Below are 27,814 nucleotides of genomic sequence, written 5' to 3'. Positions count from 1 at the left end.
CACCGACCGCGGCGGCAGCAGCAGCAGCAGCGAGAGAGAGAGGCGGCGGCGGCGGCGGGGAGCACGGCCAAGGCTGCCCAGCGGTGCCTCCTCCACACCGCCCCCCCTCCCCGCCGCAGCAGCACCGGAGACAGGTAAGCGCGCACCGCCGCCGCCTCCCGGGGCCGGTGCCCACGTGCCGCCCCCACAGCCCGGGCTCCGGGAAGGCGGAGGGCGGGGGCCACCGGAGCGCGCAAACGGTTCCGGCAGCGGCGGTGGCAACAAAGAAGACGAATGACCCCCACCCCCCAGTCCCGGGGCTTCGGGTGAAGGCAGGCGGAGGGCCCGGGCCACACGGGGACCCGGTTCTGGGAAGCGAGGGCGAGGGGGCGCCCCGCGGGGGGCGGGGGCGGCGGCGCCTGGCGCCGGGGCTCTGGCCGCCTGACAAAACCATCCCCCGGAGCCAGGCGGCGGCGAGTCGGCGGCGGCTCCATCCGGGGCTTTGCGGGAGGGGGAGGGGACGGAAGCCGAGAGGGCGGGCGGCGGAGCGGAGGAGGGAGGGAGGGAGGGAAGGAGGAAGGGGAGGGGGGCGATTCGCGTTCCGTTCCCCGTCGCCGGTCCCTCCCTTCCCGCCGCCACCGCGAAGCGCGTCCCGAACGGCGGCGGCCGGTGAGCGTCCCGCGCTGGAGCCCCGAGAGGCGGGCCCGTCAGGTGCGTAATCCTTCCGACGCCTCGCCGCCGCCTGCTGCTGTCGCCGCCGCCGCCGCTGCTTCTTCAGCGGCAAGGCCGCGAGCTGCGGAAGTGGGTTTGGGGGAGGGGAGCGGGGAGGGAGGGGGAGGGGAGGGATCCGGTCGGACCGGAGCAGGCCCGGCCTCTCTGGCTCTTCTCCCAGCTGCAGCGGCTCCTACAGCTGCTGCCGCTACTGCTGCGGCTCCGCCTCCCCGCTCGCGGGCGGGGGCGCGCACGCGCGCTTCCGGCCTCCTCGGGTCTCGCGCTGTCTCCCGCTCTCGCGCGCGCTCTTCCCCTCGCCCTGTCTGGCCACCTCCCCGCCCCCGGCGCCGAGCTGCTGCGCCGGCCCGGGCGTTGCGCACGGCGTAGGCGTCGGCATTGTGTTAAACTCCGCGGGACTTGGGCGAGCGCGCGCGCGCACGCGGGACTGAGGGTGGCGGAGAGCGTGAGGCGCGGCCCGAGTGCGTCGCTCCTCCCCTCCCCTCCCCTCTCCTCTAGCTCCCTCGGGGCTGGGGGCGGGGCCTGGGTGCCCGGCGCCGCGGCCCCGCCGGGCCCCCCTCCGGTCCGGGCGGTCCCGGCCCGGCCCGGCCCCCGCCCCTTGAGGCGGGGCGGGGCGAGGCTGACGGGGCGGCCGTTGGGCCGCTCTCGGGCGGGCGGGGGAATGCGGGCCTCCTTGGGCGCTGCCCGGGGCCGCCCGCTGCGGCTTCTGCAGCCGGTGTGGGCTCGCTGAGCGGCGGCCTAGAGCTTCCGCTCCACGGGCGATCTGCACCTCGGATAAGCCGAGGCTCGCCCAGGACTGCGCTGTGGTTTCTTGGCTGCTTGGCCTTGGGCCGTGGGACCGGCCTCCGAGCCGCGCTCCCCGCAGATGCGGCCCTCACACTCGGATAGGGCTCCGCGGAGGGGAGGCTGGAGCTCGGAGGTTGCTTCCCGGGGCCAGAGTCGTTTTCTCTGTGTGGCGGAACCCCCAAACCATGAATTTTTAAACAAGGCTGCATAGAGAACTGGTAATGGCCGAAGATGCTTTAAGAAGCAACGTTGTTGTCACTTTTAGCTGGTAGTGAATTAAGAGGGCAATGAAGAAGGCAAGGGCAGCAGAGCAGGCAAGAAAGTGATTGGGTGGAGTGAAAATGCAGTTATTGCTACGCCATTTACTGCATGAACTTCATCTGCTGAACTCCTAATTATGCCCTAGGGAAATAACCCAGGCCCGTTGCTCCCCCCTCTGTCTGCAGTGTTCATTAGCTCTTCATCTTACAGCCCGCTTAGAGTGTGACTCTCAAAAGTCTATTCATTTTCATAGGTTATTGTTTTAGTAAAATAAAGCATTAAAAAGATCGGTGTCCCGGGGCTCAAGGAGAACTCTAAGGTGCTCTGGATTTCCTTAAATGGGCTGCCCAGTCCTCTCTAGGACGGATCATCTGTTCTGACCCTAATGGGTCACTGGAGTAGGGTGTAAATACCAACAGCATTTTTAGTCTGAGGGGCTTGACATTTTAAAAGAAAATCAGAATTAAGAAGTTTTAAACCCTCATTTCTCTGATTTATTAGAAGCCAAAATTAATTGTTAAAGTACATTTTTATTTTGCATTACAAGTAATCTTGTGTGTCCAGGGCGTTTTCAAACTGCTGAAAGTAATTTTAAAGACGCTTATGACTAATAACTACATTCCTTTAAACTGGGCGTTTCTCACTTAATGTGTGGTTTGTAGAAGTTTATTTTCTAGCCAAAGAATTGACCTGTTATTGAAACCATCACAAGATCTCAAAGTATAAGAAGTGGTATCCCAGTGGTATTAGTGTCACAAGCAGTCAGCAGTGGAGTTCTGGTCGAGAGTGGCAGATAAACTAGCGCCAGAGCTTTGCTGCACGGCCCAGCTGCATGCTTGCCAGTTTTAAAGCTTTTCTTCAAAAAGGGTGTAAATAAATGGTGCTCCCCAAACTCTTCCACTGGAATCCTCCAGCAGCAGAGAATAAACACTAGATGTATCTGCCACCATGACCGTTTCTTTTTTATCTTATGATTAATATGAACTTTGCACTATCCTCCAAAATCTGCACTTTTGTGATATGAAAATTTTATTAAATAATATAAAATTGTAGGTACCGCAGTCCTTCAGGAAAATAGATTGCCCTGTATGCATGGTCCTGTATCCATGGTCCTGTATCCATGGTCCTGTATAGGGAGATGTGCTTTCCCCATCTTTCGAATCATGGACCAGAAGCAGGGCATGAAGGAAACAGCTACGGCTGGCATACAGCCTTTGCTTGGGATCAGCTTTGTTGGAAGTTGGAGACTCTCCTGCCATTTCTTAACCTGTATCTTGCTGCTTCACCCCTGGACCCACTAGCCTTTCTCTTGAGTAACTTTGAACCTTTGGACAAGTTGTGCATTGCCAGGCCATCGCAGTTAGGGGGGAACTGCTGGTCAGCTGGAGACTTTATCATAAGTTTCAAAATACAGCTGACAAAGGGGCATTTGTTACTTTTCCTACTTCTGTATGATCTTTGGGTCATAAAGCACGGCCCTGAAAAATCAAAAAGAGAATTGCAAATTGTTTTTTCCCTGAAGAAGAAAAGCTTTAACATTCTAATCATTAAATCAACACTTACTAGCCTGGTGGGCTACAGTCCATGGGGTCGCAAAAAGTCTGGACACGACTGAGCAACTTCACTTTCTTTCTTTCTTTACTAACAACATTTTTTAATGCTCAAGTAGGTTATAATTTTTATTAGCAAATTCAAGTGAAATAATTAAATATTATTTTGAATCCACAGTAAATAAAGTCAGTGTTTTACAGTACTGATAAGCCCTTAAGAGAGGAGTCAGTAGCCATAGAGAGAACACTTGTGAGGAGTTGGCTGTCCAAGAAAGATGGTTACGACCTCTTTGTTTTTTCTTTCTTTTATTTTTTAGTGCAAAGGCCAAGCTTGAGACTTGTATTTTAGGCTCAAATGCATAATCTTCTGCTCACATGCATCAGGTTTGTTTGCATCATGTAATATTCACACATTAATAAAACTGTGCAGAAAAATAAGAATTTGTAAAGCACATTACTGTATCTGGCTAAGTACTGATCAAACAAATTTTTTACTTTACAAGACACCTTCATGTACAGTTTCTTTCGTGTGCACTCCTGAGTTCTGCATGAAGCAAGGGTAAACATCAAAACTGTGAGAAAGTATCAAAGTATACAGACGTGCTCCTACACACCACCTAGTCATTCAGATTCTCCAAGTCCCCAAAGTGATTCTCAACAGGGATTGTTTTAAATGTCTGCCATCCCCTGTGAATCCCCAGGATCTTTTCACTTTCCAAGAGGTCAAAGCTATTTTCATATTGATACTAAGATGTTACTGGCCTTTTTCACTGTTGGCAAAATGTGTCAACACTGGGGAGGTCTGCATAATTCAAATGAGCTGACGTTTTCCAAATGACGAGTGGACGACATTGTCATGAATGGGTAAAAGATTGATTCAAAATGCAAGACACAGCAATGAATTTCACCATAGTAGAGCAGGAAAATTTCATTCATTGATATACTTTAAGATCCCATAACTAACCTTTAAGAAACTACCGCTTGTCAAGTTTTGGTATAATATCAAAGAATAATATCCACAATTACCTGAAAAGGCTTTTAAATGCTTTTTTATTTTCAACTATGTATGTTGGTGAGACTAGATTTTCTTTAATACTCAGCCAAAACAGACATCGCAACAGAATAACTGGAGAAGCAGGGTAAATACAGAATCCAATTGTCTTCTATTAGAGATTTGTAAAAATACAAAAAGATACCACTTCAAATTTTAAAAAAAGTGCCACTTCACTTTTTTTTATTATTTTGGAAAATATTTTTTTCACAAAAAATGTGTTATTTATATTAATGTGCAATGGGCTTATTATTGCTATGTCTAATTGAATTAATATTTTTAAATTTGTCTTAATTTCTAATATAAATATCAATGCTTATATTCCATATAAACAAAAGCTCTTTGATGTACAATTATAAAGAGTGTGAGGGTTCCTGATGCCAAAAAACTTGAGAAACCCTGAAATAAAATATTGAAGTAAATTATTCCATTAAGACTGATCTAAAAATACGTTTGGAGCTCCTTTCTGGTATATATTCTGAGCTATATTCTGATTATATTTTCCTCAGATTTCCTCAGATTATATTTCCTAGTCATGATACAGCATATGAAAAAGAATGGCAATCTACTTTGGGATTACTAGAAGCAAATTAGGTTTTAAATTTTGCTGCGTGGTCACATTAGGTTTCCTTAAATTTGATTGTAGCATAATACCTTTAGAATTCTTGCTTTAATATCAACTCTTTATCAGCATAAACCTCTGACCTGCTTCTCCTTGACACCTAAACCATCCATGAACTGCCTCCTTCTGACCTTAACTTATACTCAAAATAAAAACTAATTTTAACGTTAACTTAAGCAAAATACAATTTTAAAGAAATATTTTACAAGTGCATTGCTATCCAAAGTCAAAATAAGTGCCATTGGTTAGTGTATGTCCCTTCTTTTTGTAATTTCTGTGGTGGAGGATTAACTAAAGAAATGTTAAGAAAAATATGCCAGTCTGTCACCACAACTAAATAAGATACATTTCCTAGCCTTGAAATATGGTTTTAAAATATATTAAAATTCAAACAGCTAGCCTCATTCAAGTTTACTTTATAGGCCTTCAAATATTAATTATTAATAATACTAATTGAAAAAGCTATTTTTTTCCTCCTGGTAAGTGGTCTAAACTACTTGGAAGAATCAATCTTACTTGTGGATAGTGCTTTTCTGTTACTGATGTGTCCTGTGCATTGCAATATTCATTTATGCTTCACTTTAATAAAATCAAAGACTTCAGAGGACCCTTTTAGTGCCCTTGAAATGGGTAGTCTAAGTGGTATTTAGTATCTTAGAAGGGCTATTATCTTTAAAAAGTGAATCATCAATTCCCAAAAGCTGTTTTGGTCTCTGTTCTTAAACCAAAAATGAAGGAGGAACTTGAGTTGTCAGAGTATAATGTGATTATATTCATCCCATTCAGCCGTTCCTCCAAAAGATGAGTAACTTAAGGATCAGCCCACCGTGTATCTATGTGATGGCAGCTAAAAGTACTGGTCATCTAGGTAGTGTCCCATTTTCAGAGTGATTCAGTGGTAAAAGCCAAAGCATTAAAGTATTATTAATCTGTTTCAACATATTATGTCTTATAGTCTCTGAATTTACTTAAGAAAAAAACCACCTTGTACAAATATACATATATGAAGAAGACATTCTATGAAATCCCACTTTTAAGAATTGACTCTCTTCTTTATCTCTAATTTTCTTTAGTTCCTCTGCTCACAATTCTGATTTGGTAAGACAAATGATTTTTTGTTTGTTTTGTTTAAGGTACATTTATAGTGTTGAATGGGTGGGAGCTTTATTATATAGGTCGTCAGTTTTACATCAGGTTGTTGGCCCTCTGTGACTGGGACTGATGGTGCTGTCACTCACCTAGGGCCAGACATCCTGGAGTGAGAAGTCAAGTGGGCCTTAGGAAATATTACTACCAACAAAGCTAGTGAGGTATTTCAAATCCTAAAAGATAACATGGTTAAAGTGCTGCACTCAATATGCCAGCCATTTTGGAAAACTCAACAGTGGCCACAGGACTGGAAAAGATCACTTTTCATTCCAATCCCAAAGAAGGGCAGTGCCAAAGAATGTTCAGACCACCATACAATTGCGTTCAAGGTAGTGCTCAAAATCCTTCAAGCTAGGCTTCAACAATATGTGAACCATGAACTTCCAGATGTTCAAGCTGGATGTAGAAAAGGAAGAGGAAATGGCAGAGATCAAATTGCCAATATCCATTGGATCACAGAAAAAGGAAAGGAATTTTTTAAAAGTCTGCTTCTTTGATTACACTAAAGCCTTTGTGTGGATTACAAGAAACTATGGAAAATTCTTGAAGAGATGGGAATACCAGACCACCTTACCTGCCCCCTGAGAAATCTGTATGCAGGTCAAGAAGCAACAGTTAGAGCTGAACATGGAACAGTGGACTGGTTCAAAGTTGGAAAAGGAGTATGTCAAGGCTGGGTATTGCAACACTGCTTATTTAACTTGTATGCAGAGTACATCATATGAAATGCCAGGCTGAATGACTCATAAGCTGTAATCAAGATTGCCAGGAGAAATATCAATAACCTCATATATGCAAGTGATACCACCCTAATGGCAGAATGTGAAGAGGAACTAAAGAGCCTCTTGATGAAACTGAAAGAGGAGAGTGAAAAAGCTGACTTAAAACTCAGCGTTCAAAAAACTAAGATCATGACGTCCAGTCCCATCACTTCATGGCAAATAGATGGGGGGAAAGTGGAAATGGTGACAGATTTTATTTTCTTAGGCTCCAAATTCACTGCAAACAGTGACTCCAGCCATGAAATTAAAGGACACTTGCTCCTTGGAAGAAAAGCTATGACAAACCTAGACAGCATATTAAAAAGCAGAGACATCACTTTGCCAACAAAAGTATATAGTAAAGGCTATCATCTTCCCAGTAGTCATGTACGGTTGTGAGAGTTAGACCATAAAGAAGGCTGAGTACCGAAGAATTGATGCTTTCGAACTGTAGTGCTGGAGAAGACTCTTGAGACAGAAAGACCTTGGACAGAAAGGAGATCAAACCAGTCAGTCCTAAACGAAATCAACCCTGAATATTCATTGGGAAGACTGATGCTGAAGCTCTGATATTTTGGCCACCTGATGCCAAAATATTGGAGCTGACTCACTGGAAAAGACCCTGATCTGGGAAAGATTGAGGGCAGGAGGAGAAGGGGGTGGCAGACGATGAGATGTTAGATAGCATCACTGACTCACTGGACATGAGTTTGAGCAAACTCCAGGAGATAGTGAAGGACAGCAAAGCCTGGTGTGCTGCAACTGACATGGGGTCACAGAGTCGGACATGACTTAATGACTGAACAACAATAGAGCAAGGTAGTATTGTGGAAAGAGTGTGAAATTTATTCCCAGAATAAATTTATTCCCAGGGTTCAGTGGACCCTTTTTAGTTTACAGTTTTAATGTCTTTGAACTATCATGTAGTGATTTAAGGATATGACTTCTGGAGTCAGACACACCTGGCTTCTCCAAAGACTTTCTGACATAAATCAAGATTTTGGAGCTCCAGGCCAATTCCAATATATATAGAGACCAACAAGTTCTCTATGTCCCAACTGGAGTGTCTCAAAGTATCTCAGTCCCAACACGTCTGGATCTAACCTCGTGATTATCTCCCACAAAACTGGGTTTCTGCCCGTATGTCCTCCCCTAGGGGAGAATCACATGATGTATGCAGTTACACAAGTTAGAAGTCTAGGGCTTGTCTAAGATACCTTGATCTCCCCCACCCGCCTCCATTTAATCCACCAATCAACCAGTCCTATTGATTTTTTTTAATCTTCTGTGTTTTAAATTCTGTCCATCTCCCTTTGTCTTCATCAGCACCATCCAATCTGTCATCTGTCTTATAGACCACTGGAAGACCTCCCCTCTCAACCACTTCTAACAGGTCTCCTCTTGCCCCACGCTGTGCCAACACCCTCCCCCTCCCCAACCCCCAATTTGGTTAGCCCTCCAGCTGCAGCCATCTGACCATGTCTATCAGCTCAGAATGATACATACATCATAGGCGTCTGGTCATGTCGCCCTACTTCAAGTCCCCTTTGGCAGCTCCTCTTGCTCTTAAGATACAGACCAGAATCCTTAACAAGACCCGAGTCTCCCACTTCACCTGCCTCGTTTCTTCTCTGGCTCTTTGCCCTTCAGTGTCATTGACCTTTTTTCTTAGTTCCCCAGTTGCATCTTGCTCCCTCCTATCTTAAGGCCTTTGTAGATGCTGACCCCTTGGCCTGGGATATTCCCATCTTTGCCCAGTTAACTCTTCTCTTTCAGTTCAGTTCAGTTCAGTAGCTCAGTCGTAGCCAACTCTTTGCAACCCCATGGACTGCAGCACGCCAGGCCTCCCTGTCCATCACCAACTCCCAGAGTTTACTCAAACTGATGTCCATTGAGTCGGTGATGCCATCCAACCATCTCATCCTCTGTCGTCCCTGTTTCCTCCTGCCCTCAATCTTTCCCAGCATCAGGGTCTTTTCGAATGAGTCAGCTCTTAGCATCAGGTGGCCAAAGTATTGGAGTTTCAGTTTTGACATCAGTCCTTCCAATGAACACCCAGGACTGATCTCTTTTAGGATGAACTGGTTGGATCTCCTTCCAGTCCACAGGACTCTCAAGAGCCTTCTCCAACACCACAGTTCAAAAGCATCAACTCTTTGGCACTGTGCTTTCTTCATAGTCCAACTCTCACATCCATACATGACTACTGGAAAAGCCATAGCTTTGACTAGATGGACCTTTGTTGGCAAAGTAATGTCTCTATCTTTTAATATGCTATCTAGGTTGGTCATAACTTTACTTCCAAGGCAAATTTCATGGCTGCAGTCACCATCTGCAGTGATTTTGGAGCCCAAAAAAATAAAGTCTGCCACTGTTTTCACTATTTCCCCATCTATTTGCCATGAAGTGATGGGACCAGATGCCATGATCTTAGTTTTCTAAATGTTGAGCTTTAAGCCAACTTCTTCACTCTTCTCTTTCACTTTCATCAAGAGGCTCTTTAGTTCTTCTTCACTTTCTGCCATAAGGGTGGTGGTGTCATCTGTGTATCTGAGGTACTGATACTTCTTCCTGCAATCTTGATTCCAGCGTGTGTTTCATCCACCCCAGCGTTTCTCATGATGTACTCTGCATATAAGTTAAATAAGCAGGGTGACAATATACAGCCTTAACGTACTCCTTTTCCTGTTTGGAACCACTCTGTTGTTCCATGTCCAGTTCTAACTGTTGCTTCCTGACCTGCATACAGGTTTCTCAGTAGGCAGGTGAGGTGGTCTGGTATTCCCATCTCTTTCAGAATTGTCCACAGTTGATTGTGATCCACACAGTCAAAGGCTTTGGCACAGTCAATAAAGCAGAAATAGATGTTTTTCTGGAACTCTCTTGCTTTTTTGATGATCCAGCGGATGTTGGCAATTTGATCTCTGGTTCCCCTGCCTTTTCTAAAATCAGCTTGAACATCTGGAAGTTCACGGTTCACGTATTGCTGAAGCCTGGTTTGGAGAATTTTGAGCGTTAGTTTCCTAGTGTGTGAGATGAGTGCAATTGTGCGCTAGTTTGAGCATTCTTTGGCATTGACTTTCTTTGGGATTGGAATGAAAAGTGACCTTCTCCAGTCCTGTGGCCACTGCTAAGTTTTCCAAATTTGCTGACATATTGAATGCAGTACTTTAACAGCATCATCTTTTAGGATTTTAAATAGCTCAACTGGAATTCCATCACCTCCACTAGCTTTGTTCATAGTGATGCATCCTAAGGCCCACTTGACTTCCAGGATGTCTGGCTCTAGGTGAGTGATCACACCATCATGGTTATCTGGGTTGTGAAGATCTTTTTTGTACAGTTCTTCTGTGTATTCTTGCCACCTCTTTTTAGTATCATCTGCTTCGGTTAGGTCCATACCATTTCTGTCCTTTATTGTGCCCATCTTTGCATGAAATATTCGCTTGGCATCTCTAATTTTCTTGAAGAGATCTCTAGTCTTTCCCATTCTATTGTTTTCCTCTATTTCTTTGCATTGATAGCTGAGGAAGGCTTTCTTATCTCTCCTTGTTATTCTTTGGAACTATGCATTCAAATGGGAATATCTTTCCTTTTCTCCTTTGCTTTTTGCTTCTCTTCTTTCACAGCTATTTGTAAGGCCTCCTCAGACAGCCATTTTGCTTTTTTGCATTTCTTTTTCTTGGGGATGGTCTTGATCCCTGTCTCCTCTACAATGTCACAAACCTCTGTCCATGGTTTATCAGGCACTCTGTCTATCAGATCTAGTCCCTTAAATCTACTTCTCACTTCTACTGTATAATCGTAAGGGATTTGATTTAGGTCATACCTGAATGGTCTAGTGGTTTTCCTTACTTTCTTCAGTTTAAGTCTGAATTTGGCAATAAGGAATTCATGATCTGAGCCACAGACAGCTCCCGATCTTGTTTTTGCTGACTATATAGAGCTTCCCCATCTTTGGCTGCAAAGAATATAATCAGTCTGATTTCAGTGTTGACCATCTTGTGATGTCAACGTGTAGAGTCTTCTCTTGTGTTGTTGGAAGAGGGTATTTGTTCTTTATGGTCCAAATCTCACATCTGGAGGGAGGCGGGAGGGGGGATCGGGATGGGGAACACATGTAAATCCATGGCTGATTCATGTCAATGTATGGCAAAAACCACTACAATATTGTAAAGTAATTAGCCTCCAACTAATTAAAAAAAAAAAAAATCTCACATCTGTGCATGACTAGTAGAAAAATGATAGCCTTGACTATATACCTTTTTTGGCAAAGTGATGTCTCTGCTTTTTAATACGCTAGATTTAATATGTCTAGGTTTGTCATATCTTTTCTTCCAAGGAGCAAGTGTCTTTTAATTTCATGGCTGCAGTCACTGTCCACATGCTTTTGTTATTAGTCATTATAATTAGCAATGAAACAAATACTAAGAAGACAGTATACTATGGTATTGATCAGGATTAAATGATGTGTGTAGAGGGTTATTATAATCTATAAAGCACTGTTAAGAACATAATTACTAGCATGAAGAAACACGAGGTGACATGTTAAAATTGACAATTTCTTCCAAAATGCAGTACACATTAAATTGATGAGAATTTTAGGTTAATCTAGAAAAAATAGAAATTGAACTTTTACCCCAATCACCCTACTAGTCACAGACCAACGTGTGACTGGAACTCAACACTCTTCTTCTCTCTAAACATATAGTCATTTGTTTAATGAATACTGAACACCAGACAGTATGCTTAGGCACATGAGGTAAAATAACAAATGGTAAGACTCAATGCCAACTCTCCAAAAGCATCAGGTAGGTTCACACGTCCTCTGGAGGCAAGAAGACCCTCCAGTCTTGAAGGTCAGGGGAATTTTGCAGAGGACAAGTAGAGGGTAGGGGAAGGGACAGGTGGTCAGTGGTGGGTTCCTCTGCAAGGGGCACGTTCCAAGGCCCAATTCAGACTGGTCCCATCTCCTGACCATGAGAGTAGAAATTGGGTTGCTGAGCTGCTCAACTTTGAGAGGGAGGCCTCTGAGCAGTGAGGGTTATGTCCTGTTAGGAGCCCAAGAATGGCCTGGGCATTGAGGATCTTCTGTGCAAGATCTTCTGTGCAGCTTATCTCCCTGTTCATCCAGAATACCCCAAGTGAGTAAAATACATCATTTTCTCTCCCTTGTCATCAACACACTCAAATGAAACTGAATTTGTGATAATGCTTGGACTTTTAGAACAGATACTTGATGATCACTTGGTAAAGACCACTATACGGACAGTCTTGAATCAAGAAAACAATTATGCATAGCTTAGTGTCATAAAGAAACATTTTATGTTGTAGTTTTGCTTATGTTCCATATGTTGAATACAGTACCACTGAACTTCCTCTAGAAGTATATTCTGACATTATGTCCACCTTTTTATGTAGAAAAGCCCTCCATTCCTAATAGGTATGTGAATATTTGATGTATTTTCTTGCAAAATAAAGAGGGAGCACACTCTATCAGACCCCTAGTTTCAGGATTGGTTGCTTTGTTTTTAGTAGGTCTGGGCAGCCCGGAAGTCTAGAAACCAGTAGTTGAGATTAGCACTAGAGCATGGAGTGCAGGGTGAGCAGTGGTGGGGTCATCTGGGGTCATACAAGCCATGCTGAGGAATGTGGCTTTCATCCTGCAAGCCGCAGGGAGACTCCAGAGGATTTTCAGCAGGATGGTAACATCAGATTTGCCCTGGGAGAGGCAGTTCTAGCTAACCTGTTCCGTGTGGATAAATGGGAGAGGCTTGAGCTGGAAACAGGGAGATGTGCAGGGAGGTAGAGTTACGGCAGGGGGTGGAATGAAGAGTTTTAATTGGCAGCAAGTGGGTGTCTGACCAACATGGGTTCCTGGCTTGGTCAAGGGGTGGATGATGGCACCACGCGCTGCGCTGTGGATACAGATGGAACAGGTTTGTGTCGATGGCTTTTATTGTCCTTTGGGGATTTGAGCTGATTTGCCTAGTCTGAATGTAGGGCTTGTGCGGGACAGCCAAGTGGGAGCGGAGTGAATTGCCACGGAGAGTCTGCAGAGAAGCGGGCTGTGGACCAGAGGCAGGGGAGCATCTGCAGAAGAGGAACTCTGATGGGGGTTAAGATAGAATAAATAGCCAGAGGTGAGAGGAAAACCAGAGTGCGTTGTCCTGGAAGCAGGGCTGAATATTTATGGAGCAGGAGGGAAGGGTATTAAATGCCGCAGAGAGGTCAAATAAGCTACTCTTGCATCGGGCTGGGGAAGAGGCCCTCAGTGACCTTGGTGGGCAGTGCAGGGCAGCAGGAGTGATGCGGTTGGGTGAGCAGTCGATGGTGGGAAGAGCAGATGTCCATTTCCACAAAGGGAGGGTAGCCTGGAGCAGAGCCAGCCCATGAAGACGCGCCGACCTCCGCTTACGTGGCATTGTACGAGTAAAGCCTCATGGAAACGATTATGAGGGGGCTGCTGGGGCAAGAGCAGTACTGTCAGCCGGGCCGGGGTGGAGGGGCCCAGTACCCCATCCTACCCCCTTTTCTCAGGCTCATTCATATACGTAAGAGTCAGGGGGCAGTGATTTCTCCCTGAAAAACACGTTTTTGGTCTCTAAGATTTTAAAAAACTGATGCACATGGATTTTCCTCCCATGTGAATTATGAACCTGTAACACATTTTCTTTGTTTTTCCTCCTTTCATTTGGTTTTTCCACTTCTCAGAGACTCTAGACACGTGTTCTTCCTTCTGTATTTGAAAAACACTTTCAGTTCTTTTTCTATTCTAGATGGTCCTAAATTGAGATCCTAAAATAACTAGTAGACCCTCTTTAAAAAGAAACATTTTGCAGTTTTATCATAGTTTTATTCTTATCATCTGAATACGATACTTACGTTCGTCTGTTGATGGAATGAGGTGGGGAGCCATACATTTTGCTAAATCGAAGAGATGATATATATTCGTTAATGTAAAAACCCCAAACCTCAAAAAAAAAAAACCCAAACCTCAAAATCATCCTATAAAATATTGATAAATTTGGTGAAAATTTTATATGTCAAAAATTCTCTAAAACAGAATCAAAAGAAAGTAAGAAAAATATTATCAACGTCCATGACAGAGGGCTCATTTCTTTATGTACAATAGAGTTTTGTAGATCGATAAGGAAAAAATAAAATAACCTGACAGACAATGGGCAAAACTTATGAAGAGAAATAAGAGGAAATAAAAATATACTTCAATTCATCAAATTCATAGAAAGTAACAAGTGATATTGGCAAAGATTCTTTAAAAAGTGTTAATACCCAGTGTTGGCTAGAGTGGGGGTAAATGGGTAGAGTTGGGGGTGGATGAATGCTAGTGTGTGTCCTTAATATTTGAATCTCTTAGAGCAATGTTTACACTTTAAAGTAGCCATTAAAAATCTCCAGTTAATTTTAAACAAACATACTTGTATGTAGTATGTTCCAGCAAATCAAATGAATTCCAGTTTAAATCCCACTTCTTGTACTTATGGATTCTAGTATCTTGGGCAAGCTACCTAACTTCTCTAAGTCTGTTTCCTCCTTTGTAAAATGTGGGTATCATCTCTGTACTAAAGTGTTAGTCGCTCAGTCGTGTCTGACTCTTCATGACCTCATGGACTATAGCCCACCAGGCTCCTCTGCCCATGGAATTCTCCAGGCAAGAATACTGGAGTGGGTGGCCATTCCCTTCTCCAGAGGATCTTCCCAACCCAGGGACTGAACCTGGGTCTCCTGGATTGCAGACAGATTCTTTACCGTCTGAGTTACCAGTGGGCAGCAAGACCTCACATAGCTCAAGTTAGTGTGAAAATAAATGAACGACATAAAGAAATGAATGGTTAATGGTAAACATTCCATAAACAATAGCCTCCTGTTACCATCAAAAGATAAATAGTTAACTCCTTACTGTACTTGTCAATGAAAGTGACACCCAAAGTTGCCTGAGCGTGGATGTGTTCGTTATCAGAGTCGGGGCCATGATAAAGCAGCTCAGCCCAGTTTTCTCTAAAAGGTATGATACTTTTTGTAGAGAAGGGCAAGTTAGCGTTCTGGCACTTTCCAGAGAACAGCTTTGAAGACTAGTTTCTAGAGTTCTATCCTGGTCAGATTAGAGTGTGTTTCTTCATCACCCCAGTTACTTTGCCAGCTGGCAGCATCTCTGGCTTTCATCATGAGCCCATGCCTTTTCTCTGTCTCTTGTTCCTCATCTTAGTGCTTTGGCCTTCTCTGACAGGTGCAGAAGACACTGGGGAACTAAGTCCCCTATCCACACCATCAACGTTCACGTGCAGGGGAGGCTACAGTCCAGGTCTTCACACTCAGGAACTACAGCCAACATGGTTGGCTCTCCTGCCTCTCCTTCTTGGATCGAGCTCTTGATAGAAAACACGAAACTTGACATTCTGGGGTCTTGCTTTGTGAACTGGATCAGTCTCTTAAAGTGTCATTCCACTTTGCTCATTTATTTTAGGGCACACTTGTCAATTTCTGAATCTGCCAGATCATCTCTAGAACAGGAAGGAGGTTGGGGAGCTGAGCACCAGCTGAGCAAGAACCGATGTTTCTGTTTCTGTTTCTGTTTCTGTCTTTAAGTTTATTGGTAATGCTTTCTCCACAGTTGCTTCCCTGATTCTGAAGTTAAGCATCATAGATATACATTTTTTAATCTAATTAATTAATGTGTGATGAGCTTTTCTCTGTCAACTTTTTGAGATAACTGTGTATTCACATGCAGTCACAAGAAATTATAGAGCGATCTCATGCACACTTTACCCGGTTTCCACTAATGGGACCACTTTGCAAAATTCTGCTCCCATTGTAACCAGGGTACTGACGTTGACACAGTTGAGCTGCAGAGCATCTCTGTCTCCACAGAGCTCCCTCCTGTTGCCCTTCTACAGCCAAACAGCATTGCCCTCCTCTCCCCTCGCCCCTCCACCACTCACCTGTTCTCCATTTCTGTAATGTTCAAGAATATTATGTAAAGGGAATCATACCATATGTAGCCTTTGGGCACATAACTCACCCAGGTTGCTGCATGTGTCTGTAGTTCATTTCGTCTTAAGGCTGGGTAGTTTCGTGTGGTGTGGGCATACCACACTGTTTAACTGAAGGGCATCTGGGTAGATTCTAGTTTTTGACTGAGGAATAAAGGTGCTGTGGATGTCCAAGTACTGGTTTTCGTATGAACCTAAGTTTTCATTTCTCTGGGATAAATGTCCTTGGGTACAATTTCTGGATAGCATCATAGTTACATACTTGGTTTTAAAAGAAATTGCTGTTTTCTAGAGTGGCTACACCATTTTACATCCTTACCAGCAATGGTATGAATAGTCCATTTCTCTGCATCCTCGCCAGCATTTGCTTGTTGATATTTTATATTTTGGCCACCCGGATAGGCATGTAGTGAATGTCACTGTGGTTTTCGTTTGCTTTTCCCTAATCGCTATTGAACATCTTTTCACGTGTTATTTTGCCATCTGTGTATCCTCTTTGGTGCAATGTCACTACAAGTCTTTCTCCCATTTTCTAATTCAATTGTTTTTGTATTAATGAGTTTTGAGAATTCTTTATATATTCTTGATATTAGTCCTTTATCAAATTTTTTTCTCCTAGTCTTTGGCTTATTTTTTCATCCTCTTAGCAGGGTCTTCTTCAGAACAAAAGATTTTAATTTTTCTTGCTGTTGTTATTTAGTCACTAAGTTGTGTCCAACTCTTTGGGACCCCATGTACTGTAGCCCACCAGGCTCCTCTGTCCATGGGATTTCCCAGACATGGATACTGAAGTGAGCTGCCATTTCCTTCTCCAGGGGAACTTCCCAACCCAGGGGTTATACTGGAGTCTTTTGTGTTGGCAGGCACTTTCTTTACTACTGAGCCCTCTGGGAAGCCCTTTTAATTTTTATGAAGTCTAATTTATCAATTCATCCTTTTATAGACTGTACATTTGATGAATCCTAGATTCTCTTTAGATTCTGTCCCATGTTTTTCCCCAAAAGTTATAGTTTGGTGTTTTCCATCTGAGTCTGTGATGTATTTTGAGTCATTTTTATGTAAGATATGAGACAGATTAAAATTCTTTTTTTTTTTTTTTCATTTTATTTTAAAATTCTTTTTCTTTCTGTTTCCCAGTTGCTTTTTTTTTTTTCTTTTTCGTTTATGGGAGTCCATTGGATCCCACAGCATTTTTGAAAATTGTTCTTTCTCCACTGAATTATTTTTGTGCCTTTGTCAAAGATCTACTGTACATATTTATGTGGGTCTACACCTGAGTTCTGTTCCATTGATCTATGTGTTTATCCCTCTGTCAGTACCATGCAGCCTTCAATACTATAGCTCTGTAATACCTCTCAAAATTAGATAGACTGATCCCTCCCACTTTATTCCTTTTTTAAGAACTGTTTTAGCTAGCCTAGTTTCTTTGCCTTTACATAAACATTTTAAAATACTCTCGTCTGTATCTACAAAAAAAAATCTTGCTGGGATTTTGATAAGAATTATAGCAAACCCATATATTGATATAGAAAACTGATTTATATTATGTCTTCCTAAACATACAGCATGTCTCTTCATTTATTTAGATCTTTGGTTTCTTTCATCAGCATTTTCTAATTTCAGTATACAAGTCCTATACATGTTTTGTTTGATTAACATTTTTGTATTTCATTTTTTTGTAATTGTAAATGATTTCTAATAAATAAATTTGTGTCCACATGTTCAGCATTAGTATATAGAATTACCATTGACTTGTATGTTTATCTTGTATTCTGTGGCATGACCAAAGTCATTTAATAATTCCAGGAGGTTTGGTAGATACTTTGGGATTTTCTATGTAAAAGTCATGTCATCTGCAAATAGGGACAATTTTATTTCTTCCTTTCCTGTCTGTAAGCCTTTTATTTCCTTGCTTGCTTTATTGCACTGGCTGAAACAATTACGTTGAATAGTATACTATATTGGATAGTGGGAACAGACATCCTTGCCTTGTCCTCAACTGTAAGGAGAAAGCGTTTGCTCTTTCTCACCATTAACTATGTTATTAAGTATAATGTTGATGTATGTGTGCTGGGTTTTGATGAATGCTATTTGCCCATGGGAAGGAGCAGTTTCCTGATGCGATGCACTCGCTCTCCCAGAAGCAGTTCCCTTGATTTAGTTAGATTGAGGATACGCGGTTTGCTAGAGTGAAGGAGGAATAATGAGCTTAGAATTTTGAAGATTCAGATTTAAATTTTGACTCCCCCCGCCCCCTACCATCTGACCAGATGGCCCTTGCTAACGTGACTACTTACCCCTCTCGAAGCCCATTTCCTCCTCCACCAAAGAGGGAGAAGAGCACTTGTCCTGTGTCCTCACCCTTGAGGAATAAGGGATGTGGGGTTACGATAGCCCTGCCAAGGCTTCCCTGTCTACACAGCAGGAGCTGGAGTATTGCCCAGACTTACTGAGATCTTTCTGTCTTACTCTGCTGTGCCCCAGCCAGCACCTTAATTTACTCATCTCTCTGGAAGGTTTGACAACTTCTTTTTTTTTTTTTTTTTTGGTCTAACAACTTCTAATGGATCATTAGAATTTGCATTTGAAATCTTAAACTCAAAGACCAAAGACCCAGAAATGTTTGCTGTCTGGCAGGCTGACTGCTCAAATCTGGTTCCTGGTTCCCACACTTAAACCATCTGTATAAACTCAGGCAAAGCATGCAGTCCCTGAATTCCCCATCAGTTTCATCATCTGTAAGATGGGAGAAATGATGGAACTAATTGCCAGGGCTGTTGTGAAGACTGAATTTATATCACGTTTCTAGCAGTGCCTGACCTATTAGCCATGTTCATTACTGTTGGTGACTATAAGGACACATACTGATTTGTGAACCACCTTTCTTAAAAAAAAAAATTGTTTGCCTTGCAGATTTTTTAAAAAATGGATTTGGCCAACCATGGACTTATTCTCCTGCAACAGTTAAACGCTCAGCGAGAGTTTGGTTTCCTGTGTGACTGCACGGTTGCCATCGGCGATGTGTACTTCAAGGCACACAAATCAGTTCTTGCTTCATTCTCCAATTACTTTAAGATGTTGTTTGTCCATCAGACCAGGTAACTAACGTGGTTGATAATAATCTAATGACTGTAGCCTCTGACCTTCCACGGCCCTCTTTCCCACTGAACCTGCTCTTTGCCCTCATCAGGACCATGGTTCTCATGACCTCTCCCTAGGCTCCCAGTCCCTCGTGACCTCACCTTCCCCAGGGAGCCCCTCCACCTCCAAACAGCCGTGCCCAGTCCAGATCGGCAGCCTGGGGTCCACTAGGAAGGCAGCTTTCTCCTCCAGCCCTGCCCCGAGTGTCCCCTTCCCCCTCCCCCCAACTGGACTTTGAGTATTTATCCTTAGTCTCCTAATGAGAAGCTTGGCAGCATGAATTCCCACCGTGTCCTTCTTTTCTCCCCTAAAATGACTCAGTCTCCTTATTTTTCTTCTTCCCATCTGTTCTGTCTTGGAGAAAAGAGCCCCTGGTTTCTAAGGAAGACGATCCTCCTGCTGCCCTCACGTTCCCAGGTTCGCCATAGTTTCTATTCTGCATTTTTCATTTTTACCTGGTACCCTCCCCGGCATCCCCGAGTCTGTGAAGGCTCAGCACTTCTGTGACCTTGCTGTCCACCGGCCTGGTGGTGCTGCTTCTCCTTGCTGCACTGTGAAAGTTCCTCAAAGGGTGGTCTATGGCTTCACCTCTCCACTCTTCATCCCACTCTTGGTCTCCACGGGGACTGCGGTTTCCACCCCATCGCCCCACAGACCTCATTTCTCCCAAGGTCACCTCTTCATCAGAACCCCCGCTGTCCTCGCAGTCGCTGTTGCCCGTGTCCTGTGCAGCACTTGCGCCTGTTTCCTTCCTTCTTCAGGGTTGTCGTCTGCATTTTGATGACTCTGAATCCCCCTTGTTTTTCTGCCTTCTCCACAGGCGCCTCCTGCAGTTTTGGTGAGTTGAGTCTCCTCGCTGCTTTCTCTCTGCCTCTCCTGATGGGCGCTCCTCTTTTCCTGGACCTTGCCTCTGCTGGAAACCAGTTCACAGCCCTGGCCTTGCTCTTTCTCTGTCTCCAGAACTGTTATTTCCCAAGGCCCCAGGCTGGCTGCTGGACATCTAGAATTGAATCTTTTATCTCATTTTGCATGTCTGCAGCTGAATTAAGTCTGCCCAGAAGTGCCTCTGGCTTCCCTATTTTATTTTTTTCATCTTCAAGTAACCCATACTTAAAATCTCTCTAAAACTGTCCCCAAATCATGTTTTCTTCACAGTTACCTTTCACATTAGTTCCTTCCTTCCCTTCTCACCTCCATTTCCTAATCATTTCCCATATTACTATCAGATTAATATTCCTAAGCACTGCTTTGATTGGGATGTGCCTTTGTTCCAAAACCTGTCAGACTGTGTTATTCTTTTGATTGGAAACCTAGAGGACACTCATCACACATCAAAGTAGCACACAGATTCTTCTTTCTGTCCTTCAAGGCCCAGCAGGCATGGAGCCTGACCTCCTTCCAGCCAGTTTCTGAAGGCACTCCCCTGGGACACTCCATCCCCCACTGGAACCACACTGTTGGCCTTGCGCCCGCTCCCTGAGCCCTAGTCCATAGGTCACCTCCCTGACCCCCCCACACCCCGCCCAACAGTCAGGTGAGCTGAAATGCTCCAAGCAGTCTTTGCCTCTCTGACATCTCAGAGCGCTTTATTCATGCCATTTTGTAAGAGCGACATATTTTCCCTTTGTTGTTGTTGTTTGTGTACTTACCTCCCTTCCTCTTTCGTAAGATGCTGGAGGGCAGACATTCTACAAATGTTTTGAAAGTCACAGCCTATAGTTCATGGATTTGTGTATAATAGCCACTTGATAGACGCTTAGAGGAGCAGAATGGGTGGTTAATAGGATTGATGGCAGATGGAGGTTGCTTTATCTTTCCACACTAAGGATGCCCCCTCCCCTGATCCTTTATTGCTAATGGATACTGGAAGTCTCAACACAATGAATTAAACTGCCTTGCCAAGGGGCTGGTTTTCATTTTGAGGAATAAAAGAATACATTGTAATGATTTTTAAATAGATGCAGGAAACTGACTATAAGTGTAGTTATTCAGTCACTAAGTCGTATTTGACTCTTTGTGACCCCAAGGAAGTGTAAGTGTGGAGCAGTGAGCAAATACCCTTCTAGTAACAAAGGAGTGTGATATCAGTGCAGAGAGGAGCCCCAAGTTTAAGCAACAGTGTGTTATTGCCCGGGAGCCAGCATGTGCTGTTTGGGGAAGGAGAATGCTTAGGCAAAGACCAGAGCCCTGCTTTTAACTGCTGACTACTGTAGAGATGCAGAAGCTGAAGCTCCAATACTTTGGCCACCTGATGCAAAAAACCGACTCATTAGAAAAGACCCTGATGCTTGAGAGATTGAAGGCAGGAGGAGAAGATGGTGACAGAGAATGAGGTGGTTAGATAGCATTACTGACCCAATGGACATGAATTTGAGCAAACTCCTAAAGACAGTGGAAGACAGGGGAGCCTGGGGTGCTGCAGTCCATGGGGTCACAAGAAGTTGGATGTGACTTAGCAACTGAACAACAACAGCAACTGTAGAGATAGATCAAGAATAGTTTTTCACACTGAGAGAGTGTTTTATGTCCGTAGTTACCACTAGATGTCTCTGTCTTATGGATGCTTGCTAAGTATAACTTTGATAGCGTCTCACATAAAACATTTTTAAATCCTTATTTTCCAAGTTTTTTAAGCCCATCTTTTACTTAAAGGGTCTAGTGAAGGAAAGATTAAAAATGTAAATGACTATGGAAGTTTTTAGGAAGGGCTTGTAGCTTGTTCGAAAACTGTATTTTTCCTCCATAAAAGTGTTATGTCCAACATACATCTGCAAACCAAACCACTTATGTGTAAGTATATTGTAGACAGCTGTTTCCTGCCCAAAAGCCTGGGAAATGACCAGAGTGGCCTAGAGTGAGCTGAGCAATTGACAAGAGGTCTGGCTGCCTGGCAGGGATAGCCATGGAGGACATTGGTGGCTGGAATGTGACATAAGGAACTATTTAAACTTTTTAAGTGTCTTGAGTGTATCTATGTACTTCTGCTTTAAGGGGAAAAAAAAAAAGAGATGAAGATGAACAAATCAAGATAAATTGGTGTCTGAAAACCTCTCTGGGCCCTGAGTGCTGACCGCAAACTCCAGGGCCCCACTGCTTTCTGCCTGGGTCTCCTCACCTGTCCCCTGGGCCCCAGAGTTTTTCTCTCTGTAAGCCTTGCTGAAGTGTGGACAGGGCCTTCCCAGCCCCATCCCTTCTTTGCCCTCAGAAATTGCACGAAGTTCATTAAAATTTGAGAAGCTTACTATCCAGTCACCTCCATTTGCAGTCAATAGAGGACAACTCAACTTATACAATAACCAATAAGGGTGATAAAATTTACAACAGAGTTTTTCTGGAAAGGGACCCCGCTAGGGATTTACCTTTCATGGAGGCTGAAAAATCTAGCCAGGCCTAGGATTTCCGCCCTTCCCTTTTCTTTGCTGTGGAGGCAGGGGAACTCACCATCCTTCCTCCTGATTGAAGGAACATTCCATCCCCAAAGATGGTAACGTTCCCCAGTGTCTAGGAGGTAGAGAATTCTGACCCGGGAGGCACAGGTTCAAGCCGGGGACAGGAAGATCCCCTGGAAGAGGAAATGGCAACCCACTCCAGTATTCTTGCCTGGAGAATCCCATGGACAGAGGATCCCAGCAGGCTACAGTCCACGGGGTCACAAAGAGCTGGACACGACTGAGCAACTGAACACACAAGTCCCCACAGAACAAAAGGCGCCCTTTAGGCTCCTGGGGGTGATTTGCATTTTTCAAGGCCTGTGGTTTCCCATTCTCTAGCCTCTGCCTGGCCCTGGAAAGACTCCCCACTAGTTCAGTCTTCAATCCAGAGTTGACTGTTTACATTATGAAAGTTTTCTTCACCACACCAAATCCCTGAAGGTTTATTTTGAATATTGAATTTCCCTAGAGCATCTCAATATGTTCGACTATACACAGAATATTGTTGGCACTTACATTGTGCTTAAAGGGAAGGACCACCTGCATTGGCATTCCTATTTAAAGGAATATAAATAATTGAAAGGACTATAAAAAAGTCTCCAAATAAAGACATGAGTGATCTGTGTGTCTTTTAAAAACAGTCACATAAATTCTTTCCCTTTCTGCTGTCAAAGGGGTGGTAGTTTTTATGCTTGATCTTTGCTTATAAAGACTATATTCTATAAAACCTTCCATACTTTATAGTCAGGACATTTTACACATGATTATTTGTATGCAGGCATCTTGAAATTTACACACATTGATGGCAATACAGTAATTATTCAAGTATATTTTATCACAGCTTTAAAAGCCATTTAATAGTCACTTGCCTCCCCCCTTCTTTAACAGACTAAAATACTAAATTTAGAAGAGCAGATTATACTGTCTATTTTAGCATATTGGAAAATACTTAAGATAAATAGTTAAAAGGCCCAAAAAGAGTCATAATAGTAATAAGTGGTATAATGAAAAATGATTATGAATTCTAAAAGCATTCAAGGCAAATGTCTTTGAGGTTGAAAAATGCATTGTCAGTAGAATATATTCACTCAGTAGGTGATAGCACATATACCTCATGTAGATCTTTATCTCATCAATTTATGGTGATGTTTTAGGTTTTCTTTCTTTACTGATGATTTAGGGAGGGTTCTTGGGAGCTTTTTGTTATTACTGCTTCAATCTACACTCTTTCTAGGATGATGCAAACACTGAAGTCTGCAAGTTAGACCATCAGTTTTGCCACAACTCCTTTTGGTACCTCATATAAGCCACTGAACCTTGGGGAATCTCGGTTTCCATATCAATCATCATTCCAGATCTGCCCCTTCTACACAGGATTGTTTTAATGGTCCAAAGAATCTTGGTGTCTTGGCTTAGAAGTTAGACTCAAATTTAAGTCCCACCACTTACTAATACTGATACTGAGTAAGGTATAAATCCCTTTGAGCCTCAACTCCTTACCTGTAAAGTGTGAATTGTTGTTGTTGAGTCACTCAGTTGTGTCCGACTCTTTGAGACCCAGTGGATTGTAGCCCACCAGGCTCCTCTGTCCATGGGATTTCCCAGGCAAGAATACTGGAGTGGGTTGCCATTTCCTTCTCCAGGGCCTCTTCCTCACCCAGGGAGTAAAGCTGAGTCTCCTGCATTGGTAGGCGGATTCTTTACCACCGTGCCACTTGGAAAGCTCCAAAACGCGAATTAATGGCAATGCAATGAGAAAATGCCTGTAAATCCCAGCTGCAATTCCAATGATGAGGATGATTATATTTGATAAACAACTGAGTCATCCCAGAGCTGCTTTTCATGGGATCCAATGATACCGGGATGGTGATCGGACTCCATTGGAGCTGGAATGTGGCTTGCCTTCCTGGTTCTTCCCAGGTCTGCTGCACTCTGCCCTTCGTGCTGGAGAGAGCAGAGGGGTTCAGAGCAGGGACAGAAGGTTTAGTTTTTCTTACTTTTGTGGTCTTACTCTTAGGCACCAGTCTAACTCCCCTATGTTATGTTGTGCCTCCTATCTTAAAAGATCTGCTGAGTTCCGGATGGCATTGAATCAATACAAAGTCCGAGACGTTTAGCTGAGAGATGCGCAGTCAGGGATTCTTAAGTATTTACTGGGTCATGGGCCACTCAGCAACAGATCCTCTCCATAAAACACAAAGTTGTTTATAAGTGATATAATTTTACATAGGTTACTAGGAGAAAGACTACTTCAAGAGTCTATGCGTTGTTACCATATTTCTTTAACACGAATTACCCTTTCTCAGTCCTTTAAAATAATCTTTACCGTATTCCTGTCTGTTCTATTAAGAAGCCTATTAAGGTTTAGAGTTAAATTGCATAGGTTCCTGTTGGAACACTTTCTTGAGTGTTCCAGTTCATGAAACTCACAGTAAGATATGGGAGATGGGTCTTGTTTCATTTGCCTCCGTAAGAGCCCTCCGGGTTTTTCCCTCGGGTTTTATGGAATCACTTGAGTCACGGACCGACATCCACTGACAGACTTTTCTCTCGTCTCTTTCAGCGAGTGTGTCCGCTTGAAACCCACCGACATCCAGCCGGACATCTTCAGCTATCTCCTGCATCTCATGTACACAGGGAAGATGGCGCCGCAGCTGATCGACCCGGTGCGGCTGGAACAGGGCATCAAGTTCCTGCACGCTTACCCGCTGATCCAGGAGGCCAGCCTGGCCAGCCAAGGAGCCTTTTCTCACCCCGACCAAGTTTTCCCGCTGGCGTCCTCCTTGTATGGCATTCAGATCGCAGACCACCAGCTGAGGCAAGCCACCAAGATGGCCTCGGCGCCTGAGAAACTCGCTCGAGAGCCGCGGCCGCAGGCGCCGCGGATGAGCCAGGAGCAGGGGCCCGAGGCCGCCCAGCTCTCCCAGCTGCCCTCCAACCTGAGCCAGGTGAACCGGACACACATGACCCCCTCAGACCCGCTGCAGACCTCGCTGTCGCCCGACCTCGTCTCCACGCCCGTTCCTCCCCCGCCCCCCGGGGAGGAGACCAACCTGGAAGCCTCCTCGTCGGACGAGCAGCCCGCGCCACTCACCATCGCCCACGTCAAGCCGAGCATCATGAAGAGGAACGGCAGCTTCCCCAAGTACTACGCCTGCCACCTGTGCGGGCGGCGCTTCACGCTGCGGAGCAGCCTGCGGGAGCACCTCCAGATTCACACGGGGGTCCCCTTCACGGCCAGCCAGCCCGGCGAGAGCCGCGTGCCCCTGTCTCTGTGCAGCAACGCGGCGGACCTCGGCAAGGACGCCATGGAAGTGCCGGAGGCGGGCATCATCAGCGACAGCGAGCTCCAGCACATCTCGGACTCGCCCATCATCGACGGGCAGCCGCACTCGGAGACGCCGCCGCCCTCGGACATCGCGGACATTGACAACCTGGAGCAGGCGGACCAGGAGCGGGAGGTCAAGCGGCGCAAGTACGAGTGCACCATCTGCGGCCGCAAGTTCATCCAGAAAAGCCACTGGCGGGAGCACATGTACATCCACACCGGGAAGCCTTTCAAGTGCAGCACGTGCGACAAGAGCTTCTGCAGGGCCAACCAGGCGGCCCGCCACGTGTGCCTCAACCAGAGCATCGACACCTACACCATGGTGGACAAGCAGACTCTGGAGCTCTGCACCTTCGAGGAAGGCAGCCAGATGGACAACATGTTGGTACAGACGAACAAACCCTACAAATGCAACTTGTGTGACAAAACGTTCTCCACTCCCAATGAGGTGGTTAAACATTCATGCCAAAACCAGAACTCAGATGTGTTCGCCCTGGAGGAGGGGCGGTCCATTCTCCTGGGCAGTGGGGACTCGGAAGTGACGGAACCCGACCACCCGGTGTTAGCTTCCATCAAAAAGGAACAGGAAACAGTGTTGTTAGACTGAATGTTACTTATGTTTTTAAAAACTGTCATTTTTACAAAGACTCTCTTCCTTCCCTTCCCCCAAATTCAGAACTCTTGTTCTCCACGGCATGATGCAAACAGGTCCCGGCCCCACTCCCCCCGCCCCTCCTGCCCCGTCCACAGCCCCTCCTCTTAAAGGCTCTGTGCATTATAAACCCGGAACATACTTCTTTAATTCAGGAGATATTGGAAAGATAATGGTCAGTAGTACTTATAAGCTCATAGACTTGGAGAAGTTTTAGATGATTTAAAAACCTACTTGGAACTAATGAAGGGTATATAACATAACAAAACAACTCCAATGCAATTTGGCAAGCTAAAATTATGACTTTCCCTGGGTAGTAAGTCTCCCTTCTCAGAAAGACAATGTCTGAAAAATACAGCATGCTTCTTAGAGATACAGTGGGGCTCTGTAACTATGCAAAATCTAGAGGTGTGGGGAAACTTCAAACCCAAGAAAACATTCTTAGTATTTATCCTCCAGGTGTCTTATTTCAGAATGCATCCTTTGAGATTATGTCCGGTTAGGAAAAATCATTAGTTGAAAAATCTACTTGAACAAAACACAAAAGAGAAAAAGTAATAATGTGATGGCAATCTTAATTTTTGGATAAAACATGACAAGCTGTGGGTCTGTGTGTTTGGAAGAGAAAATGTGTGGATACTTGCTGTAAACAGGTGAATTAATGCACATGCCTTATCTAATTGCTGGCTTTTTTCAGAGCTGAATAACAACAAAATATGTGTTTTAGTTTCCGACAAATTTGTTGGTTGTTTTAAAAATCAGACTTGAAAGTACCATTCTATAGATAGATTGTCTTTCTGAATGGAAAACAATATGCCATTCTAGCAGTTGCCAATGGTAAATTTGTTTTTAGCGCCAGTCAACTGCTTTTAAATCAGTGTGAGTATGCAGGGGGGTAAAGATACAATAATATGCATCTTACAGGGAAAGTTGTGGGTGGATGTAGGAACTTTAATGACTTTAAATGTTAATGCTGATAGTTTACTGGCAACATTCACTGAAGCATCAAAAATGGCAGAGAGAAATCAGGACAAAAAAATTGCTGTTTGGGAAAAAGCTTAATTTTGATGTTTAGTCTCCCATTTTTGAAAAAAAAAAAACACCTGAAATTTCCTCCATTGGCCTGAAAGCAGTAAAAGTTGTCCATTAATCTTCCTTTAGGCCAATAACAGAATGGTCTCACAGGATAAAACAGGAGCCAGAAATAAGGACCGAAGGGGAAAGGGAAAAACAGTTAATAACTGTGCTGTACGTGTATGTTAAAAACTGAATATCCCGTCATCTTACTTCATGTATAGTTGAGTTCTCAGATTTGTAAAGTTTTTATACATACTTTCATTGAATAAACATTTGATTAAATGGG

At 44.2% G+C, this 27,814-nt stretch overlaps 1 protein-coding gene across 2 annotated transcripts; it reads left to right on the top strand.

The window, feature by feature from the left end:
• Window positions 1-27,814, top strand: ZBTB2 (zinc finger and BTB domain containing 2). 2 transcript variants are annotated; one of them, XM_043457081.1, is made up of 3 exons: window positions 1-134; window positions 18,813-18,997; window positions 25,035-27,814. In XM_043457081.1, exons 2-3 carry the CDS (start codon window positions 18,825-18,827, stop codon window positions 26,404-26,406), a joined length of 1,545 nt encoding a protein of 514 aa, XP_043313016.1. In that variant the 5' UTR covers window positions 1-134; window positions 18,813-18,824; the 3' UTR covers window positions 26,407-27,814. The 2 variants fall into 2 exon arrangements, with proteins under 2 accessions (XP_043313016.1, XP_043313017.1); XM_043457082.1 differs by lacking the exon at window positions 1-134 and adding an exon at window positions 558-690.

This window comes from Cervus canadensis, chromosome 33 (genome assembly GCF_019320065.1).
Source record: "Cervus canadensis isolate Bull #8, Minnesota chromosome 33, ASM1932006v1, whole genome shotgun sequence".
Classification (NCBI taxonomy): Eukaryota; Metazoa; Chordata; class Mammalia; order Artiodactyla; family Cervidae; genus Cervus; species Cervus canadensis.
This window is presented reverse-complemented; position numbering and strand designations above follow the sequence as displayed.

What these genes read in the sequence shown, in the direction of transcription:
- ZBTB2 (XM_043457081.1), top strand. Translation starts at nt 18,825, where the DNA reads ATGGATTTGGCCAACCATGGACTTATTCTCCTGCAACAGTTAAACGCT. An exon ending in TTGTTTGTCCATCAGACCAG is followed by an intron (nt 18,998 to 25,034) that starts GTAACTAACGTG and finishes CGTCTCTTTCAG; the next exon opens with CGAGTGTGTCCGCTTGAAAC.